Source organism: Emydura macquarii, unplaced genomic scaffold, assembly GCF_026122565.2.
Source record: "Emydura macquarii macquarii isolate MOO-44397 ecotype Brisbane River unplaced genomic scaffold, CSIRO-AGI_Emac_v2 contig_3517, whole genome shotgun sequence".
Classification (NCBI taxonomy): Eukaryota; Metazoa; Chordata; order Testudines; family Chelidae; genus Emydura; species Emydura macquarii.
The window spans coordinates 6,964,056-6,990,278 of NW_027133654.1; the positions used below are offsets into that span (position 1 = coordinate 6,964,056).

At 41.5% G+C, this 26,223-nt stretch overlaps 1 protein-coding gene across 1 annotated transcript; it reads left to right on the plus strand.

Moving 5' to 3' along the window:
- Positions 1–5,625: 5,625 nt before the first annotated feature.
- Positions 5,626–14,415, plus strand: RHOU (ras homolog family member U). Its single transcript, XM_067535821.1, has 3 exons — positions 5,626–6,534; positions 8,132–8,190; positions 11,425–14,415. Exons 1-3 carry the CDS (start codon positions 6,249–6,251, stop codon positions 11,878–11,880), a joined length of 801 nt encoding a protein of 266 aa, XP_067391922.1. The 5' UTR covers positions 5,626–6,248; the 3' UTR covers positions 11,881–14,415.
- The last annotated feature ends 11,808 nt before the right edge of the window (positions 14,416–26,223 follow it).

The window sequence follows — 26,223 nt, forward strand, 5'->3', positions numbered from 1 at the left end:
CCTTAAATATGCTCCTAGTCCAGGACTGTCATTTGGGGGAAAGAAGGAAACATTTTTCTGGCAAGTTGCTTTAAAAATTGGTGACTGTTTGAAGCTGCTCCATGGTTTGGCATGGCAGCAGGAGTTGGATAGGTGGACAGAGTGCAGGTCTGATGGTTAAAGGTACATGGTAAATGCTAGCTAGTATGTGACTGCAATTTAACCCAGAGGCGTCACCACCACGTATGTGGTATGTATTTAGATAATCAAAATGAAAACAAGTCACATTCTTGTCTTAACTGCTAGAATCCAAATACATGAATGCATTTTGCAGAGCCTAGCAAAGCAGATTTCTAGAGAGGAAAGACACTGGCTTTGATAGTGCCCAGATACTACAGTCACTTGTGCTTTAGAAATGCAAATAATGATAATAAAGAATGGGCTGAAAGGTTTCATGGGAAAATGTGGATTGAAATCTAAGACTGGTCTGTGCTGGGAGAGACATGATTGCTATGGAGAATTCAGTTGAGATTCACATGAAGCAAAGCAGCAATAAAATGCCTGGGGGCTCAGCTGAGGGGGGGCTGCCCAAAGGCTGCAGCCTGTTGGGGTATGAGGAGAGTTAAAGTAGCTGAGTGAGGGTCAAGAAGGATGCTTTTAGCACTCAGGCGATCAGGGATGTTGTGAGATCTGGGTGCTAGGCAGGGGGCTTTTACCACTGAAGTGCTACAGCAGACGACAAGCACTGGGAATGGTTTGGTTGAGAAACCACATGTCAAGCTGAAAGGAGTCAGAAGGGGGCTACGGCCTCGGTTCTTTCCTATACCCCCATTATATCAATTAGTAGAAAGAGGGCTCTTATATTGGGAACAGCTAGGAGTGTGGATTGGGAATTTTACAGCTGTTCTAATAGGACTGAAGAGGAGGCCAGTTACCTGGAGGATTGGCAGGGTTGCAGCAACTAGCAGGGGTTCCTATATAAGCTGCTCTGCGGTATGTGGTGATGAGTGACCTCACATGTAGCATATATATCTGTTTTCATCTTCAGTTATTCTGAAATTTGCTTCCCCCAGAGATTTGCATTCAAATCTACATGTCATTCCTCTGTAAGCTTCTCATCTGTGATTCCCATTTTCTCCAATAACAGACTGCACACAGTACCAAAACAAAACTGCCCCAGTAATTTCTCACCTCAGAACAACTCTCCAGCTTATTTCTTTGATTTATTTCCTAGTTCATGCTGCCATTTATGGTTTCTCCACACATTTGCTTGGGAAATATGTGGGATGCAGGAACCCACAGACAGAAATACAATATTAAAAAGAGTTGCACGTTATGAAACCAAGTCAACAAAATGAAAGGGAAGTTTAATATATTACTGGTGCCCTGCAGCCAGAACTTATGTAGCAACAAGTTATATGGGACTTTATGTATTTATTGGTTGTTCTTGTATTCAGTAAAACCTAGACCATTATCATGGTTCCTAACAAGATTATTGCTGGTCAGTACTGAGCCCATCACTTTCTGTCCCTACCCAGCCAGTTGGCCACCTGGTGGTGCTGTTGTCAATGCCAGCCAGAGGAGAGGCAGAGAGGCCACTTGGCTGCCTGATGCCAGGCTTCACAAGAGCCTCTAGCTGCCAGCTGAAGGAACTGAAGCTCTTGCCTGCGGCCTGGAGGAACTATTTGGTTCCCATCTCGTAGCCCAGAGAGATGCAGGACTGGACTATCCAGATGGGGTGCGGCACTGCGGTTTACAGGGCTCCCAAGTTTATGCATGACACATGAGTTGCATGACACTTGGCAGCCCTGCCTTGGTATTTGTGGCCCCAGACTAGAGGAAACTGTGGTGTTTTTTTTTAAGTGAGATTAGGTTTTTTTCATGATGGTTTTCCCCATGGAGTTACTGCAGGGCTAAGATTAAGGTTGTTTGGGTACCTTGATTAACTCTGAATTTCCTAGGTTTGCAGTGCTTGTTTTTAGGATAATTAATGCTTGTGAAACATTTTACCCTTAAATTACTGCTAATGTTTTCTTACCTTAACTCCAGTTTAACATCATGTTTTATTTGGGAATATTATGTAGAAAATGTGTATCTATTACTGGAAATATTTTTCCAAACCTAGAACAAGCTTTAGGAAATAAATGCTTTGGCAGGTGGAAAGGTTCTTTTTAAATATCTTTTCCTGGTTCTTAATTACTAATTAATAATACAATTAATACAATACTAATTAATAGTAACAGTAATAAGAGTTTACATTTCTATAGCATCTTTCATTGCAGAATACAAAAGTGCTGAACAAATACAATTAAACCCTCAAAACATACCAGTGTGGTGGAAAATAAGAAATGTAAGGGCCCTTCTCTATATCTGCCCCCTCTATATCTGCCCCATTTTTACTCCCTCTCCTGGCCCAGACAGCCCCACATCTCTTGCTCCTTTCGTCCCCTCCCCACAGCCCTGGTCCAGCTGAGCACAGCCACAAAGGTCTTCTCCTTCGTAAAAGAAGTGGGGCTGTAATGGAGATGGATCTCTCCAAAACAGCAGTGGCTCCTCTCACAAAGAACAGGAGCTGGGTGAAAGCTCCCCAAATCAGAATCTTCATTAAAACAGACAACAGTGTATCACAGCAGAGTGCTGTATCATTCCCTTGCCTCTCTCATTTTCAGCTCTAAAGACTCTATGGGGAAAAATAATCTTTTGTTCTGCAAGGCCAACATCAAGCTCATATTTCGATGTCTCAGGGAAAATGATAAGCTTGGAAATAACAATGACCTATTTCATGTCTTGATGAAATAATTTCCTCTCTCTGTCATTTTCTCAAAGAATAATATTTGACTAGTGCAAGGGCTTAAGATAGGGTGAATGCTTTTCTTCGTACCAGCTGATATTGGGCCAGAAGAATGCAGAAGAGTGCAACTCCACTGACTTAAGTGGATTTAAACCTGTTTACAGCACAAATCAGTATTTTTAAACAACTAGATTTTAATATATGTGAAGTAATTGTAATTCAATTGCTGTGGGACAGATGTTTCAATTTCATGAAACAAACTATTTATATATTCCTTAACAAACCCTACACATTAATGTCCCTTTAGCACAATTGTAACCTCTATCACTGACACTTTTTGATTTGCTATCATGATACAAATGATTTAACCTGTACTCCCCAACTGCACAACAGTCAGCTTGATCATCCCCTTTAACAAAAGGCTACTTTATTCAACAGGGAGTATTACAATATAACGCAGCCATGCAGCTATGAATTCACATAGCTGCTGCTCTGAAGTATGGGAACAATACAAGCAATTATGGTTGGCTAACTGGATCCTTTAGCTCAGTACATAGACCGTATTTCTCTGCTGAAGGTGTTTAAAAATGTGGTCATGGCATTTTTGCTCAGAGTATACAGTATTTTCATTAAGTGCTTTTACATCAATCTTTAATTATTTTCAGCACAAATAAAATAGTTGGTGTCATCTGTTTTTCCTCTGAGAGTATATCAACCAGTGTCTCATTTCCCATACACAGGAGCTTTTCCGTGCCTCTGATTGTTCGCCCTCACTGTTGATAACATCTCATAATAGTATTGATATGGGACACAACTTTGTCATTTGTCATGGGAGATAAGACAGGGACATCTAATAGGTGTCATCAGTGACCTCAGCCAGGTCATATCCTATCCTGGCATTAAAGATTTTAGCGTTTGTTCATTTGCCCACAACTGGTGCATTGCTAGCTGCATCGACAAATGATGGGAATTCATCCACTGTCATGAATACGTGTCATGGTATGTTGGCCAAAATGATCAAATCTGTGCTACTTACCTCATATCACCTTTTGGTATCAAACCCTGCTCCATTTGAAACAGCACCTGGGGTGGTTTACTTTAAGGAACACTGGCAAAATTAAAATAAATTTTGCAATAAAATTATTGCAAATAATATTTTACCTAGATTATTGAAATCTAATTATAGTTCTCTCTTTGTCTGCTTTCCTAAGCCCGGAGTGAATCTACATTTGTCTGTTTAGTTTGTTTCGCTTTCTATTTCTCCAGGATGGAATGTTTAAGTTTTTAATGTTGGAGATGCTTAGCATGTGGTGTTTGGAAGCAGAAACCCAGCATAAGGGGGAAGAGCAGAGAAGCATAAGGGGGAAGAGCTTAAAAACTGGGAGAAAGACTATGGCTGACAACTCTGCTCCTCAGGCACGCTGGACATTTCTATTATAAGGATAAATACTGCTCATCAGTGCAGGAGATAGAAATTTCTTGGGGGGCTGGCCTAAGACTGTAGAATGAACTCCCCCGAAACTAAAAACCATCATGAACCTCACCTTCTGCTCTAAGTGCAAGATGCATTTCTTTAACCTTGTATTCTCTAACATAAACTTATAGCAATGTGTACATTTAAAAACAAAACTCTACCCTAACAAAACACCACATCGTACACACAACTCTCCACCCAGGGAGAGGGTGAGAGAAAGAACTACCCACATGACAGATGTCACTTAATATACTATTGGGAACACATCTCTTGTTCTGTGATCTCTTCCTCCATACTGCCCAAATTTGACCTGAAATAGTAACAAAGTATATGTCTAGATTAGAAAAAATGGTGCTTTTCTCATTTGAAACATCACTCAGTGCCTTGTCTAGACACAGATTAACACTTTAAAGATCATATTGTAACCACAGGGGGAGCCTGTGATTTGGTGACACTTTTAAAGGTGTTAAAACTCAAATGTCCCAGTTTATTCCTTTCACCGGTTAGCAGGTGGAAGCATATTAAGTAGTCATTACTCCCATGCTCTTCTATTGTATATGCACAAATAAAATTAAGAGAACTTCCACAGTAAAAAAAAAAAAAAAAGTTATATTAGTTCTATTGTTTCTGACATTGCCATGTTCTGCAACCAACCCAGTATCCTAAATATAACCAGAGACAGAGAAACGTTGATGGAGGAATCAAATAATGCAGTTCCTTTTATGTAGCCTTTAGCTGTGCTGGAATAAATCTCTTCTCATGTTTTGTCTCATTAATACTGATACATTTGTTCCGGAAATGTTGTTTCCCCGTGAAGCAAGCAGAGCTTTGACCAGATTAGACAGTTTTACAAACATTACAGCTGAGCCTTGTGGATGGTGGTGGGGGAAAGGAACAGCGTGGAATAAGGAGAAAAAATGGGAGTCACAGTGTTGGGGGGGGGGGGAGGGGACAAGATAGAGAGAAGGGGATCCATGGGGAGGAGGGAGCTGGAGAAGGCACAGATAGAAAAAGACAGACTACGGAAAATGGCCTGGTCGGCGAGACAAGATCACCGAGAGCAGGGAGATGAGAGCGGGAGGAGAGCAAAGAGGGACTGGGGGAGATGACCACGGAGCCGGGGGAAGAGGGCAAAGCAGTGAGTGGCGGAGACAGGAGGAGGAGGAGGAGGAGGAAGAAGATCACTTTTACTGGCAAGCGGTGGGGAACTGGGGAGGAGAGACACGCAGCTGACGGGCCAGCCTGGGTGGGGACAGGGCAGGCGGAGAGAGATGACGGCCGCTTCCAGCCAATCGTCGCGGGGCGGATTGTTTCAGCGTTCGCCGGGGAGGCGAACTGGCCAATGAGAGGCGGCACAGCACTGCCCGTCTCCGCGGCGGCTCCTGCCTGCGGGCGGGCGGGCTCCTTTCTTCTCCAGGGGCCGCCGCGGAGGGCGGGCGAGCGAGGGGCGGCTGGGAGCGCTGTAGCGCCGCCTGCCGGGCAGCCCCGAGCGCCGGGCTCCTCCCCTCGCCGCCGGCGGCCGGTGAATCGTATCCTGGGGTGGCAGCCAGAGGAGCCGGGCTTGCTGCTGTTGCTGCTGCTGCTGTGCGCTCAGTGTGCGCCGGCGAGGCGAGTCAGCGCGCACAGGGCTCCGGCTGCCGCTGCCCCCCGGTACCCGAGGGAGGCCGGGATCGCGCTCCTTGCATCCCGCCGCTGCCTGCTGTCCGGCCCCTCCAGCCTCTCGCTGGGCAATCGGGGAAGCGGCTCTGGGGGCACCGCGCTGGCTCGGAGCAGCAGGAGCAGCCCCGGGCGCCCCGCACCGGCTGCTGGCGGGAGGATCCGGAGCCGGCGGAGACCGGCGAGGGGGAACTCGGCTCCCCGCCGAAGGAGCTGCGCGGCGGGCGGTGAAGGAACGAGGGACCCCCCCACACACACACCCAGGCCGGGCGCTGAGCCCCTCGCACCCCGGGCCCCGTGGCTCTGGCCCCCGCTCTCCAGGGCTCGCCCATCGCCGGTGCCAGGCGGATGCCGCCGCAGCAGGAGGGGGAGGCGGGCTACATCAGCAAGCCGCTGGCTGGCGGCTGCGAGGTGCCCCCGGTGCCCCCGCGCAGGGTCCGCAGCAGCCGGGCGGCGGCGCTGGGAGCCGCCCTGGGCAGTAGATGCCGGGCCGGGGCGGGAGCCGAGCCGCGCCGCAGCATCAAGTGTGTCCTGGTGGGGGACGGGGCTGTGGGCAAGACCAGCCTGGTGGTGAGTTACACCACGAACGGGTACCCCACGGAGTACATCCCCACCGCCTTCGACAACTTCTCGGGTAAGGGGCCGCCGCGGGACGAGCGTGGGGCAGGTGGAAGGAGGGATTCCCCAGGGGACACCCCCCCCCCCCAACACTAGGGACCTGCTTGGAGGTCTCCCATCCTCCCCCCGGAGGTGAACTGTCAGAGGAAAGGGAAATACCCCTCTGGGCCCTCCCGCTAGAGGGAGCTGCGTGGAAATGCCCTGGCACTGCTGAAAGAGGGAATTCCCACCCTCTCCCCAGAAGTGGGGAAGGGAGCTGCCAAGGGCCAGGCACAGGTACCCCCCACACTCGGGGCAAACATCAGGACCACCCATCACCCCTTCTTCCCAGTGATGAATGTATGTTGGCCCATGTTGTTAGCATGTGGTGGACCTTGCTTTCTAAGCTCTACTTGTGCAGCGCTCATGTTTTACAGCTGTGTTCATCCTGAACCAGGATAGGGCTTTGCTTGTGTGGTGTGTGTGTGTTTTTTTTTTAAAGGACTGTAGGTTAGATCCTATTGGAAATATTAGTGTCAGAGCCCACCCTCCTTTAGTTGGGATCAGAGGAGGGGAAAAGTAAAGCCCTGATTGCCTCCTCTCCATTTTTTAGAGACCTGTGTTGAAAGGTGGCTGCAGAGAGGGATGGGTCTCTTGAAACTGCAGCCTGCCTTGTGAATTCTTTTAATGTACATATCTTTGTCACTCTCTGAAAGTTTTAATAAGACTATAGGGCCATATGTGGGTATTAAATGTATGTGAAACTGCTCTCTAGTCCCTCTTCCCTTAAGTGGTGTGAGCTCAGCTGGGTTGGAGACTTTAAGCTTCCTGACACAAATCTGGCTGTCCAGCTTCAATACTCGGTTTTTTAGTCTTCATAAAACTGATCCAAATGGTCCCTTTTGGAGTGTATTCTATGTATTATTAACGGCTAGAGTTCTGGCTTTAAAGGTAATGTAATCATTCTCAGTGCTGGAAGATGGATTGGATGGCATGACTTTTCTGTATTATTGTAAACCAGTACTGTGAAGCCTAGTGACAAAATAATAAATGAAACCTACGCTGTGGCTAAAAGCATTTTACATTTAAATAGTGAGAAAGAAATAACGAGGCTGATCTCTCTTAGAAAAGAAACCGCCGTAGCCAGTGTTTGCACATGGTTGCATATCAAGCGAGCTTGTTTTTAATGGCAAACTCTATAGTCAGATTTTCCAGTAGTGCAAGAAGAGGAGCTTCCCAAGGGAAAACACAAATATTTGCATTGTCTTCCCGGTGATTTAAAACTGGGAAGGGTTTTTTGGACCCAGAGCTTTGAAAACAAACGTGACAAGAAAACAAATCCTCTGTAGCAGGAGAAGTAACATAATAGTTTGGGATCACTCTCTTTTTGTGTCATCAAAGAGTTTTTTTAGTTCAGTGATTTGCTGCTTCATCAGCTGAAGTGAAATGAGTTGGAAAGCCCTAAATGTTACTGACAGACTTGGTTCCAGTTCTTCAAGTCATTAAATCTAAATTAATTGAAGGGAAAACAAATGTTGAGGGAAGGCATATTTCTTTTCTTTTTTTTTTTTTTTTAAATGAAAAATGTGTAAAGTCGAACTCATTACACTTTTTTTCCCCCCTCCTTCTTTAAGCTGTTGTGTCTGTGGATGGCAGACCCGTAAGACTTCAGCTCTGTGACACGGCTGGTCAGGTCAGTGAAGCTCCTTATTTCATTTAAGTGACAGGGGGATGGGAGAAGTGTCACCCAAAATAGTCCTTCTAAAGACTTTATGGATTTAAAAGGATACCCAGTGTTTGATCATCTTATTAAATTGCCATCATAGTAAGTAATTCTTAACCTACTATATGAGATTGGTTGAGGAGTGTTGTGCTATTGGTTCAGACTGCCTGCTAACTTCACTGTAAGGATGAATTTCTCTCTCAGACTTGTTGCCACTGACTTAATTCCATTTTTTCATTATCTGTAGGTTTAAGGAGTTAGAGGGGGGTTCTGTATGTTTTGAGCACAGCTCCTAAGGCATGTGCAGGGGTGTGGACAACTCTTTTTATTTGGGGGGAAGCTAGAATTAATAACAAAAAAAACCAAAAAACCACAACCCCTATTGAATATCCATTTCATCAGTAGTTTTGTACCACGACTAAATTTGCCTACTCTTACTAAGGTAAGATAAACAAGCTTCTGTTCTAAACTCAGTGCTTCCATTATTAAGACACTCCCTACATTTTTGTGGGGAGGGCTAAAGCCAACCTAAGCTCCCAGTTTTCTACGCCCATGAAGTTATGAAAACTCACATTCCTTACATAAGCATCTGGAATATACATCCAGCCATATAATGCAATACTATTTGAGGGAGCCAAGCATTTGTGGAAGCAGTGCGAGAAGAGTATGATGGCATCAGTAGACAAAACAGATTATCCTAATGAGCAGTGTTGTAACTGGGCATTATAACAAAAATGTGAACTCAAAGGGCTCAGTTCACTACTGGCTTAAACCCTGTGCAATGCCAGCACTGCCTTTTGCCTATGCTTTTTGCAGTTCTCCTAATCCAGGTTAAAAGACTACAGAACAGCCTCCTTTGAACAATAATATGAGGTAGGTCAGTGGGGTTGTCCCATAATGTAAATACCCTGATGGGAGGCAGAGGGGCATGGCAACAGGCTGTCAGCTTCAGCTGAGATGTGAATTCAGAAGTAGAGCGTACCAGATGTAATTGTAACCATATCCTTGGTGATGGGGCCCCATGGAATGGCAAAAACATTGGTTTCAGGAAGACTTGAAAAGTCAAGTAACTTTTTGCTTCGGTTATTGCCACTAGTTCAGGAGTGTAAACACTCCTTTGTGAGATGACCACAGAATCTGCTCTCCTTTAAAAGGAATGGCTTGGGTGAAAACCAGTAAAGTGAGGAAAATCCTTCTGAGTAAAGGATGCTTAATCAAATTACATCTTTGTTGTGTATGTGTGAGACAGTTTCAGATTGGTATTAGCATTTAAATTAGTAGGTAAAAACAGACAGAAGTATTGAGGATTTGGTGTTGTGAGCCAAAAGGTGCAGCTCTGCAGTCCCTGGATCTGTCAGTGAGACAAAGAATGTCTTCAGACTGTACTTATGATATAAAGGATCATGATCCACTTTTCAGAAATCTCCCTTAAGATCTGGTTTTGGTTTTCGAAACCATTGAATCCAGTCCTGCAAAATTTCATAATGCCTTGCAAGAACATGCAATTACATGGAGAGAGGCCTTTTATTTATTTATTTTTTTAATTGGCCTCTGAGCTGCACAGGAACTTTGTAAAGACAGGATTTCTTTTAAGCTAAATGGTGAAAGTCCTGCATTTCTGTCTTGCTTCCTGAGAGGCTTAATCTGAGAATCAAGAGAACTAATGAAGCCTGCATTCTTGACTCTTGTTTTATAACCTGTTGTCTACCTTTGCGTTACCACTGAAAGACGTTTATTCAAGTGGAATGGGACTTCTGAGACTTTTAATGGGATTTAAACAACTGCGTATCCTAGACTCTTCAGAAACTTTCAAGTAAAATCTTAAACACTGACAAATTAACATGTAACTTGCAATTCAGCAGTAAAATATTGGTACTAGAGAGGCATTGTTGACTTTATTTGCTCTTTGCACTTCTTAAATTAAGACCCCATGAGAGCATGGTGAATTTTAATTAAAATGTCATAATGGCTGAGCCAAATCCTACCTGTTTAGGCTGTTAGTGTTACTGTACTTTTATCCTGCTGTCAGCATAAAATCAGGCTATGCCTAGTTAATCCTTGCCTCGTTTTGCATTCTTCACTTACAGTTCTTTGAGCTGCTGTGATGATTGAGAATGCCAGGATGGCAAATTCTTCTATTACCTTTTAGACGTTCATCTATGTCAGTGGTTTTCAATCTTTTTTTCATTTGAAGATTCCTAAAAATTTTTGAATGGCACTGTGGACCCCTTTGGAAATCTTAGACATGGGTCCGTGACCACAGGTTAAAAATCACTGATCTGCATTATGATAGTTGATTCCTCAAGCTAAAAACCAAACTCTTGCATTGTAGATCTTTATTTAAAAGAAGGGGAAGAGAGAGAGAGGGGAAAAAGATATAACAATGCAGGTTTGGAGGTGGTTGATGTGGTGTAGAGAGGAATGAAAAGTAAAGAGAAGCTTTATATTATGCCATTGGCATGGTAAGCCTGTGTATTGTAAGTCATTAAATGAGATGGCAGTAAGAAATATGAACACAAAATAGTAGAGAGGTCATCTTTTATTTTAATTTCTAGTAGGATGCTATTAAGCCTTCATTTATTTATAATGATTCTTGTGTAGGAGCACTTGCAGCTGGGTTGTCCCTGTGCTCTTGTCTGCATCTCAGCATATGGATGTCAGGGTGGTCAGCATTGTGGTTGTGTGGGCATTTTAATTTGAGTTGATCCAGGATTTAATCTCTGTTAAAGGTGAATTTACGCCCTCCCTCTTACCCCCCTATTCACTGCATGCTCATCACCTATGGACCTTAGCCTCCACTCCACCATCTCGATCTGCTGAGATCGGACAGAAGGGCATAGACACAAACCCTGAAGTAAGACTTAATGCATTCAAAAGAAAGCAGCTGTGTTAGTTAGAGAATCTGAAATACCCTAAGAAGATATCATTTGATCCTGTGTCCATTGAAGTTGATGGCAAAATTTCCATTGATTTCCGTGTTGCAGGATGAAGTTCAAATTTGGCATATTTATGGCTTCTACTAGGAAAGCATCATGTTCTGTTGTACACAAGTTACCTTTGTGTCTATGTGAGGGCAACAGTAACACTTGATCCTTTCCTTAAGTCCTTCAAAGCTCTCTAATGAGAAGTAGTGAGGAACTCATAAGAGTGGTACCTTTTTAATTTTAAAAAATCAGTAATTTTGCTTTGCTTTGCTTTGCACAGGATGAATTTGACAAGCTTAGACCGCTGTGCTACACCAACACAGACATCTTCTTGCTGTGCTTCAGTGTTGTGAGCCCTTCCTCCTTCCAAAATGTGAGTGAAAAATGGGTTCCTGAAATCCGATGCCACTGCCCCAAAGCTCCTATTATTCTAGTTGGGACACAGTCGGATCTCCGAGAGGATGTCAAAGTTCTCATTGAGCTGGACAAATGCAAAGAAAAGCCTGTTGGAGAAGAGGCCGCAAAGCTCTGTGCTGAGGAAATAAAAGCTGCGTCTTACATCGCGTGCTCAGCTTTGACTCAGAAAAATCTCAAAGAGGTCTTTGATGCGGCCATTGTCGCTGGCATTCAGTACTCGGATACCCAGCACCAACCAAAGAAATCAAAGTGCAGGACTCCAGACAAAATGAAAAACCTCTCCAAATCTTGGTGGAAAAAGTACTGTTGTTTTGTATAGTATTTGCAGGGACCTAAATGTTGCTCTAATGAAATCAAATAGAAGCTATATTAGCTTAAATCTCTCTCTGTATCCTCCAAATGTATAGCGTAGATACATAAGTCTGTATATGTTGCTATTAGAAATCTCAAATTTTCCCTTGTCTTTTGAGGGAGACACGTGGATAGGCAATTCCTGTAAATCAGGTTAAGGACTTTCAGCGTTCGCCTGTCTGATGTCAGAGTTTCCTGGCTAGTCTCTCATCAAGAAAGACATATTTGTGAAGTTAGAAATTGTACAAAGGATTTGACTGCCTGTATCATAATGTATATAAAAGAGGGAGGAACAAAACCGAGGCCTTTACTGATAGGGCTATTTAGAAGAAACAAAAGACTATGGAAATAGAGAGCTCTGTAGATGGACAATTTTTAAAAAATAACACTGTGCCTCCAAAATGACCTTTTAGCTTTAAAAACTTACTCCTCTCCCCCTCCACCCCATCTCCTTCTCCCAACCAGATCAGAGGTAACTTTAAGAATGTGGAGCAAGAGGTGGTGTCTGCCCCTAGATGTTTCTGCTTGAAAGGTCATGCATATACCTCCAGCACATTGTTAGACTTCCTAACACGTTAAGTAACTGATGTAATTACATCTCATTTGTAGCCTCCTGACTTGGAAATCCTTCTCCCCCGCTTTTTCTGTCTCTTTCACATGCAGTAATATGCATGCCCAATGAACATTACAAAGTCCTACTTTGTTACATTTTGAATAGTTGTGGGTGCCTTTGTATTTATACAGACACCATGACAGTTCATTTATATCAACTGAAAAGAATGTAAATGCTGATTTTTTTTAAAAGGGATGCAGCAAGTGTCCATATAACACCACACAAAATGTATCTGTCTTAAGCCTACAAATATGAACTTCAGAATGTTCCTCTTTGGAGAGAGATTTTCATGGTGCCAGTTAAATGAAAGGCCTATAAAAAGGCAGATGATGTGCCATAACCAGACTCCAGAAAAGAGATACTGCTGTGTCCTGTTTCTGATGCTGTTTTGAACAAAATTCGTATTAGTTTCCAAAGGAAGCAGTTGTTGGTGGCTTAATCTTGTTTTTAGATTTTAGGCTCAGAATTGTGTTGAAGCAACCAATGAAATTTAATAGATGATTCTTTCCTTGATAACTTGAACAAATTAAAGTGAAGTGTGTCTACAATATCATTTAGTGATTTGTCTATTGTAGCATCAAATATGAGACAAATTCCTGGTTTAACAAATCCTCAAACGAAGCAGATTAGAATTCAGCTGGTTATCAGCAGGTTAATTTGACTATTTGCAAGCTGCAGTAGTTAACTCCAAGGCCCAATGTCTGCACAATGACTGAAAAGCCTTAGTTTGTATTGTCTGACTTTTTTATGGCCCCAGCTTGCTTTGTTCTGTGTACCTCAAGATCAGTTATGTTCTGGCTTTAATTTTCCTGAACCTTTGTTCAGAGTCTTCAATTAAATTGGAATTTTAACTGTTCACAATTCCTTTCTCATCATAACAAAATGGATGTCTGATTATAAGGATAAATTATGGAAGCCATTTGAATTGATAAAGTTGGCCACAATTTACCTCCTGGCCTACTTAGAGAAAATGACATTATGTAAATGCATTCTGGGATATATTGGCTTAAGTGCCGTAAGCAACATTTTCCTTTGTTAAAACAAAATAAGTGCAGAGTGCATAACATTCCACAGCTGAATTTCAGAAATGCAGTGGAAACCTTTTACTGAAGTCCATGAGACCTGTTCAATAAAAAGTATGTTGGCTTCTGCACTATGGCAGTCTGGAAAATCAGTTTCCATAACATAGAATTGCGAGGATGTATTTTAACTTAGTTGCATCTGGTCCATAATGACTAATGTTTAATGTTTGTGAAATTAACATCTGAGTCTTGATATTCCTCAATGTAATAGCTCTGACATGATTTCAAATATATGGAATCATACTGACAATTTGAAGATGACAAAGCTAGATTTTTCTTTTATGTTTTACTTTTCTGTAAAATGAACACAGTTGATCTAAAATGTGGATTTTGGAAGAGGGGGTGAAAGTGAACAGCACCCATTGCAAAAATAACTGGATTGGTTCCATAAGATCTTGATGCTCTGTATCATACCATACTGAAAGCTGAAAGTTATATTTTTATAAGTAGCCTGTTTCATAAAATCTGGAGTAGCATAGCCTTTAAATGTAGCCAGCTGTGACTGTTTCTGAAAATGTGATGTATATAAGACTTGTTATAGCCCTTTGCTAGGTGTACGTGTAATAAGGTCTAATAATTTCATGGATACTGATATACATGGGGCTACACAGAGTCTAGATTTAGAAACTTTTAAAATCACCAGTATTTTACAAGTGCAAGGGAGGGGAGATGTCTCCATGTAGTCTATAATCTCATGTGCCTTATGAAATTCTCTTCTTCTGTTTCGAAGTGTAGACTATACTGCAAAAAATGTTTCATGTGAGAATGATATAAATGAGGTATTTGAAAATAAATTCTGATCTGTGTATTTGCCTGTCTGTTTTACCAACCATTTTATGCTCAAAGCCTCTCCTTGTCATAGCATTGTGTCTTACATAACATTCAGCACAAGGCTACTTTCATGTCCTGAGGGACATATTTCATAGATTAATGTCAAGTATGTTGCTGGTGCTTAACAAATAATAAGCAAGATTTTTTTTTAATTAACTGAATTTAGAGATGGGTCTGAGCAAGAACAGCGGAGCCCTTTCCAGCCCCCTTCTTCCTGCACCCAGTTCAGAACTCGTGAAGTTTTGGATGTTACCTATGAGCCACAGTTCTCTGATTATCTCTATAAGGAGCCTAAGTGGAACATGGAATCCCAATACATCTATATTTTTAAATTTGATCCCTTTGCTACGGCACAGGCCTCTCCCAACATGAATAATGATCCCACACATATGAAAGAAGAGAGCATAGACTGGATTCACTTTCTCATTTCACTTGATTATAGATGGATCAACGGTAAGCTATTTTGGTAGTCCATAATCAGTACTCTTTTTCTTAATAATACTTAACCTTTGTAATAGTGCTTTTCATCTGCAAAGCTCTTTACAAACGTTAACTAATACTTTCAAGATCCTGTGCCTCCTCAAGTGTGTTTTATCCCCTTTGTTTCCCCATCTGTCAAGAGAGAGGTGAAGTTCCTTGGCCAAGGCTACAACAGGAGTCAGTGACAGCTCTGTGTTTGTCATTTAATATTTGGGTTGAGGTAGTGTGTAGAGGCCAGAGTCAAGAAGTGAGATGGTCCCAGTGTGCTGGGTGCCATACCTGCATACAATGAAAATACAGTCCTTACCCCAAAGAGCTTACAATCTAAGTCTACTGCAAGAGATATCAGGTGTCTATAAGAAACAGAAAGGAGGAGCATGAGATAAGTCAGACAGCTATGAAACTTTGAACTTAGCCTCCTCCATCTATTGCTCTGATCATAGAATCATAGATATGTGGGGGCGGGGGTGAGGGGAAGGGGCCTTGAGAGGCCTCTGCTAAGGCAGGACCAAGTAAAACTAGACTATCCTTGACATGTATTTGTCTAACCTGTTCTTAAAAGTCTCCAGTGGTGGGGATTGTACAACTCCTTTGGAAACCTATTCCAGAGCTTAATGATCCTTCTATTCAGAAAGTTTTTTTCTAATATCTGACCTAAATCTCCCTTGCTGCAGACTAAGCCTATTACTTCAGTGGACATAGAGTACAATTGATCACTGTCCTCTTTATTACAGCCCTTAACATATTTGAAGACTTATCAGGTGCTGCCTCAGTCATCTTTTCTCAAGACTAAAGAGGGCCAGATTTCTTAACCTTTTCTCATAGGTCAGTGTTTTTAAACCTTTTATCATTTGTGTTGATCTGCTCTGGACTCTCCAATTTCTCCACATCCTTCCTAAACCGTGGCAGTCAGACCTGCACACAGTACTCCAGTTAAGGCCTCACCAGCGCAGAGGAGAGCGGAGACAATTACCTGACACATGACACTCCTGTTAAATATATCCCAGAATATTAGACATTTTTGCAACTACATAACACTGTTGACTCATATTCAATCTATGATCCACTATAACCTCAGCTCCTTTTCAACAGTACTACTGCCTACCCAGTTATTCCCCATTTTGTAGTTGTGCATTTAATTTTTCTTTCATGGGTGGAGTACCTTGCATTTGTCTTTATTGAATTTCATCTTGTTGATTTTTAGACCAGTTCTCCTATTTGTTATGGTCATTTTGAATTCTAATCCTGTCCTCTAAAGTGCTAGCTCATTTGGTGTCACCTGCAAATTTTATAAATGTACTCTCCACCCTGTTTTCCAAGTCATTAATGAAAATATTGAATTGTACCAGACTCATGACAGGCCCCTGTGTGATCCCATTAGATGCATTTCCTTTAGTTTGACCATGAATTATTGATAACTACTTTGACTATGGTCTTTTCATCGGTTTTGCACCCACTTTATAGTAATTTCCCTAGGTTGTTTCCCTAGTTTGCTTATGAGAATGTTATGTGGGACTGTGTTAAAAGCCTTACTAAAATCAAGATATATCAGGCTCCAGCTTCTCCCTACCCACTAGACTGGTAACCCTATCAAAGAAGGAAATTAAGTTGGTTTGGAATGATTTGCAAATCCATGATGGCTATTCCTTATAACCTTATTATTCTTTAAGTATTTACAAATTGATTGTTTCATAATTTGTTCAAGTATTTTACCAGGTATCCAAGTTAGGTTGACTCTTCCATAGATACTATGTTTGTCCTTCTCCAATGTCTTGGGATCTCACCCGTCCTCTATAAATTCTCAAAGATATATTTTAATTGTTCTGAGATTGTTTCAGCTAATTCCTTAAGTATCCTAGGGTAATTTCATCAGGCCCTGCCAACTTGAATACAGCTAACTTACCTAAATATTCTGTAACCCATCCTTTTCCTGTTTTTGCTGGTGAGCTTCCCTTTTGTTGTCAATAGTAATTGTGTTAGGTGTCTGGTCACAATTTAACTTTTTAGTGAAGACTGAAGCTAAATAGGCATTAAACACCTCAGCCTTCTTGAGGTCCTCTGTTGTTAGCTCTCCTTCCCCACTAAATAGAGCAGTGGTTCTCAACCAGGGATATGTGTACTGCTGCAGGTACGCAGAGGTCTCCCAGGGCAGTAGTTCCCAAGCTTTTTGAGTGAAAGCCCCACTAGTTAATACTAGGTAAAACACACTCCTCCCCCCCCCCCCAAATTCCTCATCCTGCCCCCTCACCAGCCATAAACACATATAGCCCCTATAAACACATATAATATAACAATAACACTAAATTACATTAATAATAAATAATAAATTACGTTTATGTGAGTAAGAAGCTGTCTTCCCTGGCATAGCCATCACTGTGTGGCCCTGCCTCGTCCTATCCCTCATGGATTGGGGGTAATGGAGGTGGCTGGCACTGGCGGGGCTGCTCTGCTCTGCTCTGGCCAGGCTCCTGGCTGGCACAAAGCTGGAGGGGGCTGCTCTTCTGCTGCTCCTGGTGTGGAGCTCGGAGAGCTAAATGACCTTGATATTACTGAAGCCTCACGGACCCCTGTAATCTTTGGTGTTCCCCAAGGAAGCTGTGCTCCTAGGTTGGGAACCATTGTTCCAGGGGGTACATCAACTCATCTAGATATTTGCCTAGTTTTACCACAGGCTACATAAAAAGCACTAGCGAAGTCAGTACAAACTAAAATTTCATACAGACAATGACTTGTTTATACTGTTCTATATACTGTACACTGAAATTTAAGTACAATATTGATATTCCAATTGATTTATTTTATAGTTATATGGTAAAAATGAGAAAGTAAGTCAATTTTCAGTTAGAGTGTGCTGTGACACTTTTGTATTTTTATGTCTGATTTTGTAAACAAGTAGTTTTTAAGTGAGGTAAAACTACACAAGACAAATCAGACTCCTGAAGGGGTACAGTAGTTTGCAAAGGTCGAGAACCACCGAAATAGAGGATCTTGACTTTCCTTTATCTCTCTTTTGCTCCTAGTCTATAGAACCTCCTTATTCCTTGTATGTCCCTTACTAGGTGAACACATTTTGTGCCTTAGCCTTTCTGATTTTGTCCCTACCTGCTTGTGCTAGTCTTTTGTACTCCTCCTTAGCAATTTGCCCACGTTTCCATTTTTTGTAGGATTCCTTTTTGATTTTCAGGTCATTAAAGAGCTCCTGATGGAGGCCTATTGGCCTCATACTATTCTTCCTATCTTTTCTGTACATTGGGATAGTTTGCTGTTGTGCCTTTATAAATATTGTCTCTCTTTGTGAAACTGTCAGATCTCCTGAACTCCTTTTCCTCTTAGATATTCTTCCCATGAGACCTTATCTATCAATTCTCTGAGTTGGTTAAAGCCTTTTTTAAAAAAAGTCCATTGTCCTTAATCTGCTGTTCTTACTCTGATCACTTTCACTCAAATTGCCTTCAATCTTCAGATTAACTACCAATTCCTCTCTGTTAGTCAGAATCAAGTCTAAAATGGCTGCCCCTCGGTTACTTTCTCCACCTCCTGAAACAAAAGATTGTTCCCAATACATTCCAAGAACTTACTGGAAACTTTGCGTTTTGCTCTATTACTTTTCCAACAGATGTCTGGGTAGTTAAAATCCCCCATTACTACCAGGTGTTGTGTTTTAGATATTTCTGTGTGTTCTAGAAATACCTCATCCACCTCCTCCTTTTGATTTGGTGGTCTATAGCACCATTCACTGTTTTTTCCTCCTTATATTTCATCCAGAGACTTTTCAACTGGTCTGCCTGTCACCTCCTTCTGTACCTCAGAACAAGTGTATATATTCTTGAAGTATAATGCAACATCTCTTCCCTTTTTGTCCTGCCTGCCCTTCCTGGAACAAGCCATATCCCTCCATACCAATATGCCAGTCATGACATCTATCCCACAAAGTCTCGATGCAAATTAAGTCATAATTTATCTTATATATTAATACTTCTAATTTATCCTTGTCATTCCCCATACTCCTTGCATTTGTGTATGGACATTAAGATGTTGAGCAGCTTCCCCCACTGTTTTCCCTTTTGTTGGCCCTACAACCCTATTGCAATTTTTAATGTCCCCCCAAAATCTAGCCCTTGGTTAAGGCCACCTTTTTTTTTATACCTACCCAAGGGCTTTTGTCATCTGCCCCCTTTGAACCTCGTTTAAAGCCCTCCTTACTAGGTTGCTAAGTCGGTGTGTGAAGATGCTCTTCCCCTTGGTCAGGTGATCCCCATCTTGTCCCGGTAGTCCTCCTTCCCAGAACAATATCCCATGGTTGAGGAAGCCTAAGCTCTCCTGTTGACCCTATATGCACGGCCATTATGTTACAGAAGGGAAAAGATAGGCAGTGGGACTGGGATTGTCAGAAGTGCTGAGCATTGTCGTGTTGTTTTCCCCTCATTGCATAATGCCAATGCTCAGCCCTTTTGAAAATCCCACTCACAATTTAGGCCTCTGTAGCTTTTTACCTTTCCCACTCTTCTCCGATTCAGTCGGAGTCAGCCTGGCCACTTCATATAAACTGTTGGACTATTGATGTCCTAAGATAGAGATCCTCATTCGGCCTACAAACAAACATTGCCCTGCAAACTAACAAACCAGTCACTCCTCCTCACCAGGTGAATGTAATCTTAAGCAGCCCAAGTAGTCTCACTGAAGTCAATGGTGGTGTAAGGTTCTCTTCAATGTCAGTAAGGGTATACTAGTCTGACACTCAGGCTATAAAGAATTCCCTTGTTTTTAGTTATCTACTGATCATGTGCTGCAAGTTAAGATACAACTCAGACTTCCTCCCTTTTACTCCTTAACCCCCTCTCCTAGAAGATTTTTTTATATATGCAACTGTTTCAAACCATCTAAATATACATACAGTGTGAAGCAGAGAAGACAGAATATTAATATGCTATTTTTCCTATAGCCAGTTTCCTCTGTCGAGAATAAAATATTTATATTGTCTCCTTCCAGTTCCTTTTATGAATATAATGACAAATGAAGAATGATAGAAGGAGTGTTTACCTTAGCGATCTGCACAGTGAAAATACAGGACAGTAGTCTGAACTGTCAGCAGGATTAATTTCTAGCAAGTACCTGCTGCTTAAGTGCATTTGTCCCTGCCTATAGCTCTGAGGAATGGGTTTCCCTTTGTTTACACAAGTAATCTGAAACATATAAGTCTTTGAAATGAGATGAGGCCCTGGGCTGATGCTATGTTGTAACATTGACTCCCTGTAGAGGAAACCATTGTGCTATTTGCATATTGATTTTCAGAAAAAGCCTGCCTTATCCAAATACTCAAGCTCTAACTACTTCTCCAAATTCCTTTGCAAATGTAAACATTATTTAGATAAAAACAACTTCAGATTTTCAGCCCAGTGGTTTGTACATTGTGCTGCTATATAAACTGTTTTTTTTATGTACCCAGACATCTGGACAACACCAAGGGTGGATTAAGCAGATCTGAGTGTACTTTGCACAATGGTAACTTCCTACACATGCATTCTGTTAGGATCAAAAGGCCCCTTCATCTGGGTGAGGTGGCAAGCGAGGCTGATAATAACGCACTGAAGTAAGTCCATTGTAAATAAGGTTTTCCAGTAATGCTAAAATCTGTCACATCGTGATGGGTAGAAGTTCCCGAAAGAGGAACTTTTTTTTGTTATATCAAACCTAAGTGTTTAAAAAAAAAAAAAAGTTGTGACCTATCTTCCTGAGGGAGAAAATACACTTTTACCTTTAAAAATGTGTGTGTGTGTGTTTACTTAGTGCATTGGACAGCACCTTGGGCTTACTCTAAAGCTGGTTGGAGTCAATGGGAGCCTTGACATTGATTTCAGTGGACTTTTGAATCAGGTCCCTTATGCATAGTCAGTTCTGCCCCCAGCCTGCACCAACACTGCATGTAACTGCACATATGCAAGTGGTCCTGTTGCACTCAGTGGGACAACTCATGTACGTAAGTGTTTGCATGAAAGAGGCCTCTCTCAATTTCTCCTGTTTGTGTTGGCCTTTTGGGCAGCAAGATGAGGAGGAAAAAACAGCCAGGAACATGTAATTGTAAAGCCAAGAAAATTGGCAAGGGGGACTCGGGGGCAAATGTAGGCCCAGAATCTACTCTTATATAATAAAAAATAGTGACTAGAATTCCGGTTAATAGCAACCCTTTATAAGCTAATAGGGTCAACTTAGATATAGCAGCCAGTGAAAAGAATGGAGGCATAATGTGATTATGGTTGTTTATTACACGTTTACTTCAGCTCGCCCCTCACTGGTATAAACTGAGCAAAAAAACTTCAAAAAAATCAGTTGTGTGATTTAATGGATTTTACCATCTGATATAGATCAGTTTTCAGTGCTGATAATTTATTTCTCCAGTGTATTTTAATGGAAGAAATAAAGCAATGTTGTGTATTAAAAAGGCACGAAGCCCCAACTTGGATTGCCTTAGTTTTTTTTATTCAGCAGAGAAATGGTTTTCAAGGGTGTGGGAGTGCCAGGTTTCCCTGCTTGCAGAAGACAGCACAAATCTCACTCTGAACTTGCAAACTGCTCTTCTTGGTAGACCTACTCCTGCTCAATTAAACACAGGTGCAATTAGGAACAACCGTTGCCTATTCCCTGGCATGTCTAACCAACATCGGACCTGATTCTGTTGTCGCTTATTTCATGTAAATAAGGAATAAATCCATTGTAGTTAGTGGAATTTTACGTGTATAAAAATAGTGTAAAGTGAGATCACAATTGGACCCATAGATTTCCATTTACCTTGTGTGGACATGTGTATGTACAGAGAATTAACTCATTAGGTGCCTTGTTAACCCTTCCCCCCTCACACACACACTATCTCAAGATGTATCTTACAGTGAATAGAAAACAGGATGAGACAGCTTTTCCCCCTGTAGTCTCATTCCTAGGGAGGTATGCTGGCCCTTTCCTGTTCCTCAAATTTCTTGTGCTTCTTGGAGTGATCTGCAGCAAATCCACCCCCTGCCCTAACATCCCTTGTAGATCGTAACATGCAAATTCTGTACATAAATGTTAATTTACATAAAGGAGCTGATTTAAGTAGCTACCTCATGCACATTATCTCAAAATGTGTTGGTATCCCTTATCTGAGGAAAGCTCAGGCTCTCAGCAAGCATAGTCCCAATCTACACTTCTCTGCATAAATAATACTGCACAATAATTTTTAAAATTTGCATTCCCATAGAAAACAACCCAATATATCTGCTTAAAGTCTCCAGACCATGATCTATATACTATCTTCAGTGAGTTTTTTTTTTTTTTTTAACCCTTCTTTCACCAATAGTCATCACAGGTGCTATTTTTAACAATGGTGGATAAAACATTATCAGATAGAAAAGTGATTTTAAGTTCAGTTGCCTGTTTAAAGCTATTAATGGCATGAGTCCTGGGTATATATGCAAGGTTGCCTCTGTTAGCTGTGGTTTTGATGGGTATCTACACTCTGACAATTCAGAAGAGGTTAAATTTACGTAAAATGACTACACAGTTTTACTGCAATTCTTCTTGTAGTCCATCACTCTTATCGCATCTCTCTTACACAGTGGCTGAAACAAATGAACTCTTAAGCCTTCCCAGGTCATCTTTTAATTCCAAAGGCTGCTCTCTCTCTCCCAGTGATACGGGTTATTTTTAAATTTATTTTTAATTTGCAATGGCATTTTGCCCCAACTGTGTGGCTTTCAGGATTTTGGTGCTCCGTCCTGTATCCCTTTCTTGCACCTTTGAGCTTGGACACGGCCTTTTCATATTTTAAATTACAAGCCTAGCACACTGTGCTATTCCTCATCTCTGAGAAAACTGTTATCTTTTTGTCAATCTGCAACAATCAATCTGCATGGGTTAAAAAAAAAAAGAAGACAACCGATCTGGGTGTATATTGCTGAGCAATGATATCAATTGGTTTATGATAGCAGAGGGGTGAGGTCTCTGGGCTTGTTATGGTTGCTCAAACCTATGATAAGAAGGCACCAAATGCCTATGCATTTAGCAGTTGTTGACATCCTGGGGAGGGAGAACTGTATCTTCTCTAATTCAGATAGAACGCTAGCCATTTTCAAAGGACTTTGAAGTACCTCCTGACAATCTCCTTTAGAAGATAACAGATTACAAAGAAAGGAAGGAGTAGGTCTTCCTGAAAATGGTTACAGCAGCACACATGTTTATCTAGTCTGTGTAATCAGAGCTCTCAGACAGATTTGAGGCCCACAAGTGGGTCAATGACCCAAAATGAGGAACGCAAGGCGTCAATGCAGAAAATGTAAAGTAATATGGCCCTCACTTTTTTTTTTTGCTTAATTAGCATTTTTATATAACATCAGCTTCCTGACTCTGCATTTGTGAATTTATCTAACTAACAACACTGAGAACAACTGATCTGTGAGGAAGTAGGATAAATGTGCATCTAAAAGAAGAGTTAACTGAAAGGCCCATGTACAACAAAGGAAGATGGCTGGTCTTGGGGCAGGCCCAGGACTAGCCATCAGGAGACCTCAGTTCTATTCCCAGCTCTGCCACTGCCTTTTTGTGTGACTTCAGGCGAGACAGGTATTTGCTCAATGTCTTAGGCTTGGTCTACGCTAAAAATTTTTAGATTGACATAGCTATGACCTTCAGGGGTGTGCAGTAGTCAAATCCAACTGCCATAGCTATGCCAACCTCACCCTCTGGTGTGAATGTGGCCTAGGTTGATAGCTACTCTGCTCGGAGAGGTGGTGTTCCTATAGCAACGGAAAACCCACTTCCATCACTGTAGGACGTGTCTACACTACAGGGTTACAGAGGCATAGGTGCGGTACCACAGCTATGCCACTGTAGCCCTTGTAACATAGACAAGGCCTTCATTCCCTCCTTCAGAAGAGGGATGATGCTAATTCTATATTACAAGGAATGCTATGAGGACAAATGTTTCAGATTTTCTTAAGACTTTCAAGAGTGACTAGTGATTTTGGGTGCCTCCTTTTTTGGATAGACGACTTGAGATATAATACAGGAGTCTCGTTTTCAGAACGTGCTTAGTGCCCACCCTCTGAAAATCTGGTCCCTTTAAGGTGTCTTCAGCTGGGTTCCCACACTCAGTAGGCACTTCTGAAAAACTTGGCTATAGTATTTTAATGGGCTTTAGGAAGGTGCTATAGAAGTGCAAAGTACTATTACATTATCAAAAGTGCCTTAAAAAGTGACCTCTAAGTCATTGTTTAAAACAGGGGTTCTCAAACTCGGGGTCATGATCCCTCAGTGGGTCGCAAAGTTATTATGGAGGGATCATGAGCTGTCAGCCCCCCGGGCATGCTGGTAAAGGTGGCATGGCATGGGGGGGATCATCACTTTTGGTGGGGGTCATCACAGCCTGGAATATTTTCAAAGGGGGTCCCAGCAAAAAAAGTTTGAGAACCCCTGGTTTAAAAGGCATTTAATACTGTTTTGGAAACTGTGAAAAATGTGTTTGGCACAAAATGCATCATTCGCACAGAAATTCAGCACGGATTTTCTTACATGATATCCAATAATAGACCAAATTTTGCTGTCAGCGACACCTTTGAAAATGCATTGATTTCAGTGGGATCACATGAAGCAGAATTTAGCCCAGTATTTAAAAAAAAAAAAAATCTTAACATTTTGATAGGGTATGATCCCAATTTCTCAACTTCCCTGGCTTCAGGCAGCTATGACATTTTATGCAATAGTCCTCCAGGATAGAAAAAAGAAATAAAATCTTATAGTTTATGATACTTCTAACTGAAAGTGGATGAAACAAGAAAACAATTTTGAGTCTATTGTAGTATTTATGCAGGCAAAACTTCCACTGATTTCAACAGAAGTTTTGTCTAGGAACTGCAGGATGAGGCCAATAATATAGAATAAATTTTGTAACACCTCAGAATTTAAATGGGTAATCTATACACATAATGCTTTTGGTAGCAGTGATATCAAAATGATCTGAGATTCCTCAAATAATGTGAAGGCATGAATAAGAGGTATTTGACAATTAAGATGATAGAAGGATGCCTTGATAATTGTACAAAGATAAGCAAACACTCACTTGGGATCAAATCCACATCTTTAAAGTTCTTTACCGTAATGATCAGTTGAAATACTCACTAAAATCCTCTTTAAGTGTTATAAAGCAGTTAGAATTGGGACCCACCAAAGGCCAGTTTTGCTGGGAAAACTTTCTAATGTAGACCAGGCCTCCTTTACCAGAAAACAACCACAGATACTAATTGATCTGCAACAGTTCAAAGAGAATGCCAACACAACAGCACCTTTCTTATGACCATATGCAAAAATGTACCATATAGTTGATAGCTTTAAAGTTTACAAGGCTTGGAATTTGACATGCTTTCATAGCAGCATAGTTTTACTTGTGCATATTGTTAATGGATCAAATCCTTCACTCTTTAGTCAAAACCCCCACTGAAGCCCATGACTACAGTTACTACCCCTCTAATAAGTAGGATAAATTATGTCATACAATTAAAGAAACTGGCTAAACACTATAGTCCTTACTGAACCAAAGCTCATATTTACTTAATAAGAAATAGATTCCATTGACTTCTAAGGAAGTCTTTCCCCAAGTCAGTATGGTGAAATTTGCCCCCAATTTATTAGTCAGGTTCCTGTTCATTTTTATCCAACACTTTGTACTCCTCAATTCCTCATTGTGGCACTTCTGCTTCTGATTAATTAGCAATCAGGCTGGGAGCCAAGATAACACAATCTGGTTCTTACAAATCGCTTTGTCACATTGGTAGGACCTGACAGTAGGTTTTCAGGACATTGGGTCCTCAGAATCCCCTTGGTAGAAAGGTTCTTTTTGGCTGGTGTTATTATTCCCAAAAGCAGTGTCACAGGGTTATAATTTCCCAGGATGCTACAATCTGATTGCAATTTCTGCTTCAAAGAATATTCAGTTGACTCACTCAAGACTTTTCAGTCAATATGCACTGACTTTCAAAGCTAACACATGAAAAGGTGAGTGGAAAATGTATTATAAAATAACAACATAGCTCGTGCTCATTTAGAAAAGGAGATAATCTTCCTTGTTTGTTCTACCACATGTTAACGGTACAGCATCTGTGACGTTCACTCAGTAAAGCTGGCACTGGATTTGTTTCCTATCTCATAGAAAATCCCCTTTAATCTTGTGAAATGCTATCACTGCAATAAGAAGTATATCATGGCTCTAAGCACTTTATTCATTCCACCTCTATTGTCTCAAATCAGATGCGATGCCAATTTGCAAATATTTAGCAAGATT